Source organism: Rousettus aegyptiacus, unplaced genomic scaffold (assembly GCF_014176215.1).
Source record: "Rousettus aegyptiacus isolate mRouAeg1 unplaced genomic scaffold, mRouAeg1.p scaffold_m13_p_6, whole genome shotgun sequence".
Taxonomy (NCBI): Eukaryota; Metazoa; Chordata; class Mammalia; order Chiroptera; family Pteropodidae; genus Rousettus; species Rousettus aegyptiacus.
The window spans coordinates 14,973,790-14,989,287 of NW_023416309.1; the positions used below are offsets into that span (position 1 = coordinate 14,973,790).

The following is a 15,498-nucleotide window of genomic DNA, read 5'->3' on the forward strand; positions in this document are numbered from 1 at the left end:
GGGGGGGGGGGGGGGGGGGGGGGGGGGGGGGGGGGGGGGGGGGGGGGGGGGGGGGGGGGGGGTGGGGGGGGGGGGGTGGGGGGGTGGGGGGGGGGGGGGGTGGGGGGTGGGGGGGTGGGGGGTGGGGGGGTGGGGGGTGGGGGGGTGGGTGTGTGTGTGTGTGTGTGTGTGTGTGTGTGTGTGTGTGTGTGTGTGTGTATTTTTGTCCAGCCCTGTCTGTCTGTCCCAGGGAGAAAAAAAGAGATGCGAAGGCTCAGATACAGAATTTCTTTTGGTTTTGAGGAGGCTCTTGGTAGCGGAATCCCAGTCCCCCAACTTAGAGAGCCTCATCCTTTAAGACATAGATGTGAAGAATGCCTCATATAGAAAACCTCCCCTGGCTTCTGGCTCTGAACTCCTAGCACTGTATCGCATCCCAGAGTGTTGACTCTGTTACCTAACCATTTCCCCCACAGGACTACAGGTTCCTTGAGGGCAGAACTCATCTCTGATTCCTAGCCTCTGGCACAGGCCTGACATGTATTCAGCATTGAACGAATAAATGAATGAATGAATGATTCAGTGAGGGCTGGCTTGAACCAGGTAGATAATTGCAGGTGGGTGTGTGGGTCTGCTAGGCATCTCTGGATAGATATGTTCAGGGTGGTACCCATCCTCCTATCCCCATTAGACCATGGTGAGATTTCCTGGAACCTCGGGATAGCTGGTCTGATGCCGCTTAGGGGTCTGCCTAGTCTAGGAGTTGGGATGATCCTACTTCCTCAAACACTCAGCTAGTAAAATCTAGTAAAATGGCAGACAAGGGTCCTCCTCTGGTCACCTCTGGGTTGGCCTTAAGTTTTGTGCTTAGGAGAACTCAGGAACCTGGGGACTTCACTGTTCAGAGGTGATAGTCTGGTCAGTGGAAGTGAATCTTCAAGGGTCCAGTGCTCTTTGGAGGCAAATGCCAATCCTGACTGGGCACTGGCTGCAGGGCCCTAGCTTGCCAGCTCTGCCTCATCCCCACCCTGGCACAGGAGGGCCAGGAGGGAGTGGAGGAGGCACTCGAGAAAGTAGTAGGACCAGTCCTTGGGGCAAAGCTCAGACAGAATGTCAAGGGGAGGGTATGTAGAGAGAGGGCTCTGCTCTCAGCTCTGAATGATGCTAAGGGCCTGAACTACCTGTGGCTCCCCAGACTCACTCTTGATTATCACTGGATCTCAGGTCTTTGTTCGGGCTGACCCAAAGGTCAGAATATGCTTTCTCCCTTTACTGTGTTAACTATGACTGACTGACGAGACAGCCCAGGTGTCACCTCCTCCAGGGGCCTTCGGGAAAACTTTCTTAGAACTCCTCAGTGTCCCTTCTGCACCTTGGCCCCCACACGTGGATGTCCTCATTGCCCACCCCGCACCCCTTACTCAGCTGCACTTCACTGTGGTGGGGACCATGTTGCTTTCATCTCTATATTTCTGGTGCTGGCACATAGTGGGCACTCAAGGAACCACGGCTAAATCAATGAATGAGAAAATGAACAATGAATGAATGAACTATGCTCCTGGAGTGGTCACTGCAGTTCTTCACTGTGGTGTCCCCTAAAAAATCGAATAAAAGATCTTTCCCAGCCTGAGGGAACAGAAAAAAAAAATTGAAGGGATACATTCTTTTGGACTTAAAATTTTTCTTTAATAAATCTTTTTATAGCTGGTGCCTGATGCTATTTTTCTGTATTATGGTATTTTAGCCCAGGAGCTATTACATATTCCCCCAGTGAACCCCATCCCTCATCCTAGGCATCCTGAAGGTGTTTTCTGGGAGCAGTGTTGGTGATAACCAGGAATAGGAAGGAAGAGAAAGAGAGACTGCATTTCTCATCACCCAACTTCCCACGCTCTAGGAGCTGATACAGGCCAAGACCTGCTTCAAAGAGGGCCAGACTGTCAGGGACCGCATATGAGGAGGCAGTGCTCACAGGTCTCCATTGGGCTATGCTGGGTCTCTATGGAGGGCATGGTCAAGATGGAAGCTATTTTTGGCCATGGGGACCAGTCCCAAGTTCTGCAGGACTGAATGAATAGTGGCCCCTATTCTGGGATGTTAAATGTGGCTACAGTGATTTCCCCGTTCTCTAATTCCCATTTCTTCTGGAGACCAAAAGGAAGTCAGATGTTGCCTCTACAACTCAAGGTTTTAAGACATCATGGGTTCACTGATGGCCTCCGTGGGAAACTCTGCACTGCGCAGTGGGGGCAAAAGTGGTGAGTTCGCTGGCCTACATCAGGATTGGCCCAAGTCCACCATCCTTCCCAGAGATACCCCAGAGAAAGAGCTCAGCCCAGACCTGCTCTGACCTCACAGTTCACAGAGCTAACATCAGAGCGGAGGGGCCTAACAGGTCACCTACTAGGGGCAGGGGGGCTGAGCTGAGGCTTCATTTACAATCAGGGTTCCTAGGGTACAGAGATTACAAAAATGTCCCCAATCTTTTATATCTCTCTTTATCCACATTCTTTGCAATGTGACTTTGCAGCTCATTCCTTCGAAAGATAGAATTTATTTCCCCACATCTTGAACCTGAGCTGGACTCATTACTTGCTTTGGCAAACAGAACGTGGCAGAAGTAACCTTGTTCCAGTTAAGCCTGGGCCTCAAAAGCCCGTGTATGCTCTGCTGTCTCTCTGGGACCCTTTCCAGCTTCATGTGAACAGGCATAGGCTAACCTCCTGGTGGAGCAGAAAGAGGTGGCCCAGTTGTCCTGTCACCCCAGCTGATAGGCAGCCAACTCCCAGAAGCATAGCCACCTGACTCACGCACAGCACCCCCACCCCTGGCATTACGGAGCCCAGCTGAGAGCAGCAGTACCCAGCAAAGCCAGGTCTAAATAGCAATCCTGCAGAATCGGAGCGAAACCAATGGTCGTTTTATGCCTCTCTGTTTGTTTTGGTTTGTAAGGCAGCATTATTGTGGCGACAGATAATTCATACAGTCCTCCCCTTCATGGTTTACCTTCCATGGACACGAGCTAATGCAATTCCCCAAGCAACACCTATGAAGGAGATGTCATCTCCCTCTAGCAGGTGACAAAACTGATATTGAGAGGTTCTGACTTACTTGCCATCACGCAGCCCGCTTCACAGTGCTGCTGACTTCGAATTCTTCACTCTCAATTTGCAAACTACTCCCACTCCAGCTTGTGGCCTGCAGACTGTCTCACCATCCAGCCCTGCAGGGCTTTACCTCCTTCTCCAACATTGCTCATGATCTTGGGCAATGCCCCACCCATTCAAACATTAGACCAGACCAAAGACATTAACCCTTTCCAACCCTGACAGGTTGTGATGGTGTATCACACCAACACAACGTAAGAGAAGCCAGAGGGCATCTTTTCCTACTTGGCCCAGAAACACCACTATATGGCTTAGTGCAGCCTCAGAGGTACACAGCTTGGCAAATGGAGTTGGGGGTAGCTAGGCTCTGAGGTCCAGACTCAATCTGTACCATACCACAGAGCTGCTCTGTGTGAGCAAAGAGGACCAGAGGCTTTGGAGTCAGCAGACACAGGTGAACTAGCCCCGTAGCTTTGCACACATAGGTCCTGCATCGATACTTGTAGGCCGACGGACTAAAGGCCTGCCAAGGATTCACCCGCTGCGCAGCACTCCGCTCCCTCATGCAGAAGGCAGAGCTTGCTCTCACCTGGCTCCCCACCCCCATGGCCACCCTCATTGCTCACCGACAGCGTGGGGGTGCCCTCATCTTCCACAGTGACCACCAGGTGGTAGAAGCTCTGCCGCTCACGGTCGGGTGGAGCGGGCCGCGTGGCGATCTCACCGCTGACGCGGTCCATGCGGAAGGTCATGTCCTCGTTGCCCTCAGTGATGTAGTAGGACAGGACACTGTTGATGCCAATGTCACGGTCAGTGGCTCTCACCTGGACCACAGCGGTACCCCCGCCCACGTTCTGGGGGAAAAGCAAGAAAGTGGTCATTCCGGATTCAATGAGACAAAGTCCAGCACCCAAGGGCCTCACCTGGACCTCCAGAAAGCTTTGTAGTCTACCCTGGAGAGGTGAGGAGAAGGCTGAAGATAATGGTGTCAAACACTCTGTGGGCTCCTACTACATGCCAGGGCTGTGATAACTCATTGACTCCCCTCTACAACACTGAGAGTTAGGTCCTGGGACAATCTCTTCATTCACGGAGGAGAAAAAACCGAGGTGCAGGGAAAGAATGTGTGCCAGCCACACAGCCAGTCAGTGGCAGAGCCAGGGTCTGAATCCCAAGGGGCTGCCCTGAGAGCTGGCCTCTAAACCTCTCCGCCATCCTGCCCTCATGAATATCCAACTCGGCGTGACATGCAGCAATGCTGGGGCAACGACTGTCCTGGGGTGCTCAATCTTAGGACTGGCTGAGCAATCATTGTTTTATTTAACAGCAGCTCTCTCTCCCAGGGTAAACCTCAGTTCCCTGTCGGTGGTGAAAGGCCACTTTCTTCTTTCCCTCTTATCTCCTCCTCACATCTACCACAAAAAGATACTGTACTTTAGGAGTTGGCTGAGGTGTTAGGTTAGAATTAAGAATGAGTAAGCTGTTGTCCCCAGTCCTGAGATCTGGGCCAGGCAGACATTTAAATGGGCGCTTTATGGTCCGGTCAGGCACACTGTCCACTCTGGACGTCCAGCTGTACAGGCGCTGGCTCTGCCCTCACCTCGTTCACGCTGACATTGTATCCAAAGGGGCTCTCGATCACCGGGGGGTTGTCATTGATATCCAGGATGGTCACCTGCAGGATGTGGTCCTTCCTCCGTGGAGGGGTGCCACGGTCAGATGCCACAACCTGCAAGGAGGGGGATGACTGGAGTCAGGGCCAAAGGGTGGGGGAAGGTTAGGAACATGAAGTCCGAAAGGGCTGTCTGCCTGGTGGGAGGACTGGGAGGGCAGAGACTTGCTGGCCGACTCCTGCTCCCAGGTGGCTTCTGGGCTCTCCCCAAGGCTTTTACCTTCTGCACCTTGCCACGAACAGTCCTTGTCCAGTTCTTGTCTGACCTGGGACCCTCATTTGCCATCTGACTCCAGTGCGCCCAGTGTTCACCTCCCGATCCTACCCGATTGTATTCTGGGCTGTGCTAGCCCCTGACTGTGCCTCTGGGCCTTCAACCAGGCCTTTAGCTTTGAAGGCCCCTGTTTCACACACTCAGATCTGAACTCTGGCAAACAGAGAAAGAGCCTTAAATAATCTTTTCAGCAATGAGCTGGAGTCCTAACCACAGCTTGAGCCTGTCCCTGGGAGGCGCAGTGCTTGCTGGATGCCTGCGGAGCAGCAGAAGTACTCTAGCGGCTTAACCCTCCGCCCCAGAAACATAGCCTTGGGGTCCCCGGAGGCCTTTCAGGAAAATGCCAGCCACAGCAATTCAGCAATACTGGCAGCCTTAGTGACTTCTAACATCTGCACTTCTTACCTCAGCAAAGGCAGGCTAGGCAGGGGTTTTTCTGCCCATTGCACAAGAGGCCCAGACAGAGTAAATAACTTGCCAGAGTCACACCGTGTTTGTGGAAGAGTCAGGGCTCCCGCTCCAGAGCCTCCTCCCAGGACACCCTCTTCTGGGTCAGCCTCACTCATGCTCTCGGTCCTTAGGGGTACTGCCTACCCCCATGGGACTTGGGAAAGTGACAGCAGGGATGGCTATCAGCAGGGCATGCTGATGGGCTAAGTACTTTCCTGGACGGTGAACAGTGACCCTGAGGAGGGCCAGTCCCTACCTTGAGGATATAGTGGTCTAGCTCTTCTCTGTCCAGGGGCCTGGCCACAAACACTTCTCCAACAGAATCATTTGTGGTGACGATCTCAAAGGCCCCAGCGACATTGCCTGAGGCCAGGGAGAAAACCACCTGTCATGGAAAAGAGAGTGTGAGTGGGGAGGAAAAGGGGCCGTCAGTCAGGCCAAGGGGCATGTTCCTGCCCAGCTGGGCCCTCTGCTCAGCAAGGGTGTATGAGAAGATAACGTGTTATACAGACATGGTTATGTCCCTTAAAACGGGGGATGGCAGGCCCACTGAGGTAAGGCAGGGCCTGTGGCAGGCTCCTGGGTGGGGGTACCAGCCCACTAGCCTAAGGGCCTGAAGGCAGCTGTGAGCTCCGAGCACCGACATTTCCGAGGGTAGAGGCAGGGAAGTGCTGACACTTCGGAGCCCCTGCTAGGAACAAGGCACGTTGCCCTGGTAGGATGTGGACTCTGGCTCTCCCAACAGTCTTGTCATAGGGAGCTGCCCTCTTCAGTTCACAGACAGAATTATAAAACAACCGGTCGCATAGCTTGCAAGTGCCCAAGAGAATGAGGATTTGAACCCACATGTTTCTGACCCCGAAGCCAGTGTCTCTTGGTCCCCCAGGGGCGTGCTAGAATTTACAAATGGTGCCACTCAATTCATAGGACAGATCGAAGCAGTGTGAAGACTGATGTGCTCTATCACCCCTTCTCGTACTCTAGGGGAGTGCTTCCTATTGTGGGATGGGGGACTGAGAAGCGTGCCCTCTCTGGGACCGGGGGCTAAGTGGGGGAGGGTTGGTCTCAGGAGCCAGATGCTGTGTGGCTTATGGATGAAAGTCATGGAAGAGTCACCATGAAAGCTGAACCCCCATGGCTTTCAGCTTGTGGCGGGCGTCTGAGCTGTGGCTAGCCTTTGGGGTCCACATTCATTCAACCCAGGCAGGGCCGACTGCTTGCACAGCTCTGCCTCCTTTCCCTGACCACATACTGGGAAGGGTGGTCCTGCTCGGGACTGGGCAGAGTCTGGATGACCTGTTTTTCCTGCTCAATGATGGGATTGTTTAAATGGCTCCCTCTAGCTGAGGGGCTGTCGGAGCCCCATATTGACTAGGGGGATCTGGGCTATTTCTCTTGATGCTTACCTGCCCGTTGCTGCCCGCATCAGGGTCCCGGGCCTTGACAGTGGCCACGCGCTGGCCCACAGGGCAGTCCTCAGGCACGCTGACCACTGAGTCGGAGGTGAAGTCAAACCGGGGACTGTTGTCATTCTCATCCAGCACAGTGATGTAGACCTAGACAGGTGACTGCGGCTAGAGACCTACCACCTCCTTCCCCACCCCAGCCCCAAATACCAGGGTCCCACCATGGGTCCATTGGGGACCAGACCTCTGATTGGTTCTGGAACGTCAGCTAGCTTTACGAGTCTGCCTAGGTCAATCCTGACTTTACAGAGGACGTGAGCACATTTCTTCTAAGATTCTGGTGGGAGAGAGCCACACACACTCAAATGCTGGGGCTGGGACAGCAAGGGAAGGGGTCTGGGGTGACTCAGAGGTGGTGGCTTGGGACAACTGGAAGGCATGGGCCCTAGCAAAGGGGATGGAAGCTACTTAGCTCTAAATCCGTGAGGAAGTGCCAGCTTGGCACTGCCTTAGTTTCTTGTTTTTCAAGTGGAACTAAGAATCCAGATTTTTATGTGAAATTAGGTGGTGATGAATAAAAACTGCAGAAAAAAAGGTGTAGGCTGGCTACCACACATCTGGCAGCCAGATATTGTCCAAAGGCCTCTTCATTCACACTTCTGGATTAGAGGGAAGGAAACAGGGCTCAGGAGGAGGGGGGCCATGAGGTGGGGTGGTGGTCCCTTTAGGAAGAAGGCAGATAGGGAAGGGAGGAGAACATGCACACTGCACGCAGATAACATATTGTTTGTGTCTACAGTGCGAGCTTTGCCTGCAGGGTCTGGATAGCAAGCCAGAGAAAGCTCTGCTGTGGGCGTAGACTCCAGCCCATGATGGCCACTGCCATGAGGTTGGAAACACAAGTGCCCCTTAGGTTCACCGATGAGGAGGTTTGGTGGGTAGGAGGATGCCCAGGTTTTAGGAATTCCAGCCAGGCCTCTTCCCCAGGCCGGACCCCATCTTCTCCTTCCCCAGACTTGGGAATCTGGGTCCCAGACTGCTTGCCTCCTGCAGGACCCTACAGGGAGCCCGTGATACCTCCCAAGGAGATTCATTTCATCCTCCCTCTTAAATTGGGTTTTCTTTCTTTATTCTCAGTCCTAACTGCACTCCTATCTTTAGGCAGTTTTTAAAACCACAAGGTAACACCTCTACCACTTACTAGCTGTGCAATTTTGGAAAACGTTATTCAAACCCTCTTATTTTCCATTTTTCTCAGCTGAAAGTAGGAACAAGAACACCCACAGTACTGGGATATTGGGGGGGTATAAATGGGCTAACAAAAACTTAAGGGGTGAAGCGTGGTGGTCCCTATCTGGCTTTCTGCTTGGCAGACAGGCATGGTCTAGCTCGCCAAGACTCTGCTCATCCATCATGAATTTTTGTCAGGTCGTTTCATGATGTCCCAGAGCCCCAGTGTGCTCAACTGTGAAATGGGCGTAATCATGCCTACCATGCTGTTCTCAGGGCAAAAACAAACAAGACCCCTTTGCTTTGAATCCTCCCAAACTCTCCCACTTGGGTCAAGGCCTTGTTTTGGCTCTCTGTGCTTCCTCCCGCCACAAGGCCTTTGTACGTGCTGTTCCCTCTGCCTGAAATGTCTTGGCTGTGTAAACTTCTATGCTTTCTGGGGCTCTTAGCTTGAGTCCCACTCTCAAGGAAGCCCTCCTCAATCTCCCTGACATCTTATTATAGGCTCTCTCTTGTGACATATATTTATTGGTGCAATAATTTGATCGGTCTTTCTCTGACTATGTCTTATGCTTATGAAGGCAGGGGCTGTGACTGATTTTGGTTTCCTGTTGTACCCTGAGTCCAGCCCAGAGCCTGGCACACAGTAGGTACTCCTTCTATGATTATTACTCTAATGGTCATGATGATGTTTGTCAGGTTCTTCCAGAAGTAGGGAGTCAGCTTCAGTGGATGAGATCTACAGGAATTAGACATGAGTCTGTGTCCCCACCCAGGGCCTCATGGTCCAAATCTCCCTGCCCTGTCCCTTGAGGGCCTGAGGGTGTAACACTCAAGAACTCTTATGACAGAGTCACCGTCTTCCCAGTCTGCCCCCTCTTGCTGCCTCCCTACATGTCCCAGGGTCTGGGAGGAGTCAGGTATACGTAAGCTGTGGTTTGGGGTTCTGGCCTCACAGAGGAAATGGTAGCACTTCTAAAAGGCCCCTCAGTCTGCCTCCACCCTAGTACCTCCAACAAGTTTGAGGCTGAAAGGGCTGGTGTATCCGGGGCAGTGGCCCCGGGAGTCTCTGAGAGGAAGCTAGGGAAGAGCAAAGGGGTGGAGGTCTGGCTTTCTGGAAGAGGGTGAAGTGGCTGTGGAAAAACAGAGGACTGTGCAGGAGTGTGTGCTCTGAAATGCCTTTGCTAGTCCATCAGAGGCAGTGGGCAGCCTGGTCCACAGAGGGGCTTCAGCAGCTCACAGGGGGCATCTTAGCTGCTTATCAGTCTCCACTTAGCCTCGGCTTCTGGGCTCCTCATGACAACAAGTTGTGAGGGGCAACTGGCCCATTTTACAGATGAGGCTGCCGAGGCCCAGGGAGAGGGTCCCATGTAACCTGAGTCTCAGCTCCTTGGGCTGAGAGGGCCAGGAGCTGCAGGACACAGGGCACCTGCCCACTGCCCAATACTGAGGGCTCTGCTCATTGGCTGCCCTCTGGGGACCCTGGGGACCCTGTGTGGGCACAGTGCTGCTTGTGGCCTCACTCACCCTCAGGCTGGTTTTGCGGACGGAGGGGTCTTTGGAGTATGGTCAAGCCACAGTCAGGGCCACTGGAGCCGGGCCCCTCGAGGGAGCCATGAGGCGAGGACCCCGGCAGCTGTGTTTGGCTCTTCGCCTTTAAGTTGATGTTACAAGGACTCAGTGGGGAGTGAAAATATGGCTATAACCAAGGCTGATGATGAGCTGGACACCCATATGGTCTACAGATGGTCTCAGACCTGACTGGCTGGTGCCCAAGCTAAATCTATTGCTAAATGTTCTCATCATTGTAGGATGGCCTATCACACTGTACCCCAGTGGACCCCTACCGTGGAGCTCAACCCCATTTCAACTCCTTCAGCCTGAGGTCACCTGCCTGCCTCTCTCACCTCTCCCATGCTCCTAGGAACCTTATCAGTGACATCTGACTTCAGGGGTCACCCTCCCCAAAGTGTTCCCAGCATGAGGTCTTCCCTGCCTTTAGAGTCCTTGAGGGCAGTGACTCATACCATGACCATGGCTGCCCTTGCCCAGCATTCCCCAAGCCGTGGAGCTGTGAACTCTTTACATGCACCATAGTATAACATGCTCCTTACACCAACCCCCCAAGACAGGGAAGGGGTTCCCTTTGCAGATGCCACTCCCACAATATCCTTCTTCAAGATTAATTTACAAGGGCTTCCTACCCACCATCTCCTGCCATCTCTATCACATCCCTGAAGGCAGGGCTGCTGGCATGACCCTCATTTTAAAGCCAAAAAAAATGAAGCACAGAGAGGTTGAGCAACTTGCCTGTGTCACACAGCTGGTAGGGGGCAGAGCTGGGATGAGGCCTCAGTGTTCCTTTCATTGTGATTCCACCTACTCCTTTTTAGTGTACACCCCACCCCAGGATCCCATGGGGGCTCGGCAGGACACAGAAGGCAGAGAGAGCAGAGCTAGGCACAGGGTACATGCCCGAGAGGGGTCTGGACTGGGATGGCTGTGAAGGGTCTGAGCAGGGACCTGCCGCAGGCCCATCTACGTGTCTTCTCTTCATGGGAGGCAGAAAGGTCCAGCACCATGCAAGGCCCAAACCAGCACTGGTCACAGCCAACAGCACAGGGAAGAGCCCCAGTCCACAGGCTACTCACCTTCTGTAGACAGAGCCGTCAGGAGGAGGCCAAGGGAGAGAAAAGGCGAAGATGCAGGTAGTTAGAAGCCTGCAGCTCTTCCAGGCCCCACTCCAAGCAGCAGTCTGTTGAGGATGCCCCCAGCCCCCACCTGTCTACGGTCTCATCCCAGCCCAGGCTGCCCCAGAGGGTATGGCACGGCCAGCTGCAGCACTGCCTCTGGGCTACTGAAACTCTTGTCCACCGGCATTTTGGGTGGCCGGTGAAGATGTGAGTTTGAAGGTGACTTGGGGTGGTGATGAGTGAACCACGGGGTTCTTACCCGGGGACCTACTCACCACAGTGGAGTCTACTTTGGGGCCACCGTCGTCTGCCACCACTGTCAAGGTGTAGAAGTCACCTTTTTCCCGGTCCACCAGGCCTTTGACTGTGATCACGCCCTGCAAGGAGGGGGCCAGATGGTCGACAACACTGCGCCCGCCAGGCAGAGCTCGCCCAGCCCCCGAGCAGTCCCATGCTCCAGCCAAACCAGACTCCTCACTAACCCTGAGCATTCTGCTCACTGTCACACATCCACGCCACTCTCTCTGCCTGACAAAACTTTTCCACGAAGCTCTGTAGGTTAAAATCCTTCTGTTCTCTCAATCCCACTCAGATGCCACCTCTTCCATGGAGGTTTCCTGTTTCCCCAGCCAGGCATGAGTATGCTCTTATCTGGACCCCAGAGGTGCTCCATTATACCTATATACTGTCGTTCTCTTCGCATCTTTCCTTGTGATGCTGATTGGCATTCCTACTTCTACTCCTAGCCAGAGAACTCTTTGAAGGTTAGAAAGGGTTTTGTTCATCTTTGTATTTCCATTATGCCCCAGGCCTGGCACATTGTAGTGATTATTACTTTGCCTATTTTCAAAGAAGGGATTTTGATAAATAACACTAAAACAAAGATGAAAGAGTAAGATCCGGGCAGCAGATAAGAGATAGCTGCACTAGATACCTAGCTTAAACTAGCTACTGCAATGAAACACATTTATATCTGAGCTTCCTAACAGCCAAAATAAAAAGGAAAACATGATCATCTGCATAGCTTTTGTTGTCTAGTAACAAAGACACCAGGTTGCCTAGGTATAAACTTTATCTTACTCCTAAATATGAAAAGGGATATATTACAAAGATGTTTACTTCAGACACTTTATGAAAAAGAGAAAAGTGCTGTAATTAGAAGGAGCTCAATAATTGTTGGTTAGCTTTAAAAGAATTGAGCTCCCTGCTTTGAGAGAGAGCTCTTGCCGTGTCTGTCCCAAGCCTCCCTCACCGTGATGGCATCTATCCTGAAGAGGGCTTTGGCCTGGGCGCTGGTGTAGGCATCAAAGCGATAGGTGATCTGGTTGATGTTGTCAATGGAGTAGGCCTGGACCCGCACAATCTCAGTGCCCAGTGCCAGGTTCTCCAAGATGGAGGCCTCGTAGGAAGTGTTGGAGAACTGCACGGCCTCATCCAGCTCATTGAGCAAAGTGATGTAGACACTGCAGAAGCCCTGGTTGAAGGGGGGTGCCTGGTCAGTGGCGGACACGTTCATCAGGTAGCTGGTCTTGGTCTCGTAGTCCAGGTAGTCCACGGTGATGATAAGCCCCGTGCTCTCGTCAATCTCGAACTTCCCCTCTGCGCCTGACAGGATGCGGTAGTTTACCAGGCCACCGTCCCCTGTAGGAGGATGCAAGAGGTTGGACAGTCCCAGATGAGTGGAGCTGCCCTGTGGTTTCCCACAGCATACCCACTGCTGTCCTAGAGGGACAGGGTCAGGGGCCTCGGCTGGCCTACCAGCATGCACTGGCCCCCATCTGTGGGCTGGATCATACCAAAGGATGTGGCAGAGGACAGTGTCAAGGTCTATTGGATGGCAAGGCCCTGCATGCACTGTTGACCCCCTCTGGGGCCTGGTCTGGGCCTGAGAAATATTCCAGAGGGGTTTAGTTTTGCTTCTTAAGCTTCAAAATTTAAGCTCGAGCACCTCCCTTGTGTATTTGGACAAAGAGGGTAGAGAAATTAGGGATCATTTGTAGTGTCTAGGGGGATTGATTTAGAAAGTGTCAGATCAACAGGGAAAGCAACCTCAGAAGTGGCCAAGTCTTCATTTGGTCCCTCTGGCCGAAGAGTTCCAGTGCCAGGGACACCTTCCCCCATCCTCCTTATTCCTCTACCCCAAATCCCCAGGTCTTGGAATACACCCTTCAGCCAGGAGCAAGAGGTGGGCTTCCTTCTCTCAAGTCCACACACTTTGAGGGGAATGGTCATAAAACCACTCAGGAAATCCCAGACTTCCTTGAAATTATTTGCAAAACTCTGAATGGACCTGCATTTTTCTGGGGTGGAATCAATAGCTTCCACTTGCTTTTCAAAAGAGTTCCTGAGCCAGCAAAGGTCATGAACCACTGTGCCACAGTGATATATGTGACCTAAACTGTATAAATGTGCCACATAAAGGAGAATAATCACCTGAGTGTTCAGACCAATTTCTGCCTCTACTCTCTCCTGTGCCCCAGGTGAGCTGGGGATGCTGAGAGCTACCAGAACAGCTAATGTGAAGGAAGGGCAGGAACCTGAGAAACTAGGAGCAGCTCAGGGAGCCTCTTTGGGGGGCAGTGGAACCCCAGGAAAGAGCTCCTCTCTGGCTGTACCCTTGGCTTAGGGCAGAGGCCCAGATAGCCAGGCTCTATGAAAAAGGCCATAGTGACCTGACCATGTTTTCCTTCATTTTGCACTGCTAACTGTGGCCACTTCTGGGGCTCGGGTCCCTCAGTGAGGCCCAGGCTGCCTTCAGGGGAGACCACTGCCTTGTGGAACAGGGCGTGCTGCCCCTTGTAAAGCCCGTGTGTGCCAGGCCCGGAGCTTTGGCTGGATGGAGAAGCAGGTCTCAGCCAGCTTTCTGGCAAGTACTTTATTTCTCCTAGCCCTGCCCAGCCCTCGGCCAAAGGCTAGCTGGATGCTACTGGGTCCTGCAATGACAAAGCTGAACTCAAACTTGCGACCTCTCCTCTCTCCATCCAGAGATTGAGACAACTCACCCTAACTCCAGCCCTCCGAGGCCTGGGCATCTGGTGGGGATGCCACCAAGACTGTCCCAGGAGTCCCTCCTTGGTCTGGAAGACACTAAGTTGGGGAGCCTGAAAAGTCTCAAGGATGACAGGCTCCGCAGGAGCAGGAGGGGTAAGCTGAGAAGGGTCATTCTAGGGAATGGGGCTCCCTGGCTTCCCCCGCTGGCCTCACCAGTGTCTCGGTCTGTGGCTCGAACGACAATGACCGATGTGCCAATGCCCGCAGTCTCTCGAAGAGCCAGGCGGCTGTACTGCTGCTGTGTGAACACAGGGGCCTCGTCATTGACATCCTCCACATACACGATCACCTGTAGGAGCCAGACCGGGACAGAAGGTCAGCGAGGCTGTGCAGTTGGTTACCATGTCCTCCCACCTTGCACAGCACCTGGCACATGGCAGATGCTCAAATATCATTTGTTAAGGAAAGAACTTTATCTTACTCTTGGCTCTGCAACTAACCTTATGGGAACCTGTGACGAATTAGTAAATTTTTCGAGCCCTCGAGTTTCTCAGTTATGAAACAGTAACATTGATAAAATAATTCATGCCCCATGTCACTCCCAGGGTTATAATGAAGATCAAATGATCCAGACTTTGCAAAAGTGCTTGAAAAGTTTTAAAGTGATCTCATTCAAATGCCAAAATGTATCTGGGAGAATAGACATAAAATTGTTAATTACGATTGTAGCAGAGAATGTCGGTTCTAACTCCTCTAGATTCTCGCGCATCTTCTCTGGGTGTTCTCACTGCCAGTGGTCAGCGCCCACTGAGGCTGCTGAAGCCACACCCAGAGAGCAGAAGTGTCTGGGAATTATGTCCCCTGGGGCAGGCCTGATGGCACGTAGTATAAATATTCCAGCTTCCCGAGCTGGAATGGTGACTCTCTCTCTCCAGAGGTCTCTGTGGAACTGGGCCAAAGTGCCCTCTGTACTACTTTGCTGTCTTTTCTTCCTGGTCCCACATCACTTCAGGCTTTTCCTGGGAACACTTATTATTAATCACTTGCACACCAATCTTTATGTCAGGATTTGCTTCTGAGGACATCACCCAAGACAGTGGCTATGTCTGAATTGTGGAATTATGCATAATTTTCATCACTTCTTATCCATAATTTCTCTTTCATTAACGTGTACATCTTGTGTAACAAAAATAAAAGTTTGAAAGATGTTTATGGAGAGATGTAAACTTCTTTTTGTCACACCACCTGCCCCCACCCCTCACACAGAAGCGTGGGGAGGGTATGGCTCATGGATGGGCAGGACTAGGGCTGGGTCCAGAAGGACCAGTGTGATGGGGAGGGGAGTTACAACCACAGAGTATGGGTGCTCCGGGAGCAGTAGCGGGCCCAGGGCTCCTGACTCTTTTCCCAGATGAGAGACAGGGCCCAGAGGTGGGAGTGACTCGCCCAAGACCTCCGGCAACTGAGAGGGCTGGAAAGAGAGGCAAGGGATGGTTCTTCTGGTTTCAGTCTAATAACACTACTGTTCTTCGCTCTATGCCGGGGGCGAGCTGGCCCCAGAATAGGAGAGACACCCTCCTTCCAGCCTAACAGAGCCAGGGCAAGCAGAACTTGCCAGAAGAGTGGAGGGAGGGCACATGGGGCAGGAGCAGTGGTGCACAATACAGATTTAACATGTGAGTCACAGTACTAATGT

The 15,498-nt window shown here is 52.6% G+C and overlaps 1 protein-coding gene across 3 annotated transcripts in view; it reads right to left on the reverse strand.

Annotated features, from left to right (window-relative positions):
• CDH23 (cadherin related 23) overlaps window positions 1-15,498 on the reverse strand; it is a 344,899-nt gene that overhangs the window by 64,380 nt on the left and 265,021 nt on the right. For all 3 annotated transcript variants that reach the window (XM_016162284.2, XM_036223824.1, XM_016162287.2), the window contains 8 exons: window positions 14,016-14,151; window positions 12,064-12,452; window positions 11,087-11,188; window positions 10,770-10,772; window positions 6,889-7,038; window positions 5,739-5,867; window positions 4,687-4,815; window positions 3,713-3,940 (listed from right to left, as the gene is read on the reverse strand). In XM_016162284.2, coding sequence (XP_016017770.2) covers window positions 3,713-3,940; window positions 4,687-4,815; window positions 5,739-5,867; window positions 6,889-7,038; window positions 10,770-10,772; window positions 11,087-11,188; window positions 12,064-12,452; window positions 14,016-14,151 — 1,266 coding nt within the window. The remainder of the gene's footprint in view (window positions 1-3,712; window positions 3,941-4,686; window positions 4,816-5,738; window positions 5,868-6,888; window positions 7,039-10,769; window positions 10,773-11,086; window positions 11,189-12,063; window positions 12,453-14,015; window positions 14,152-15,498) is intronic.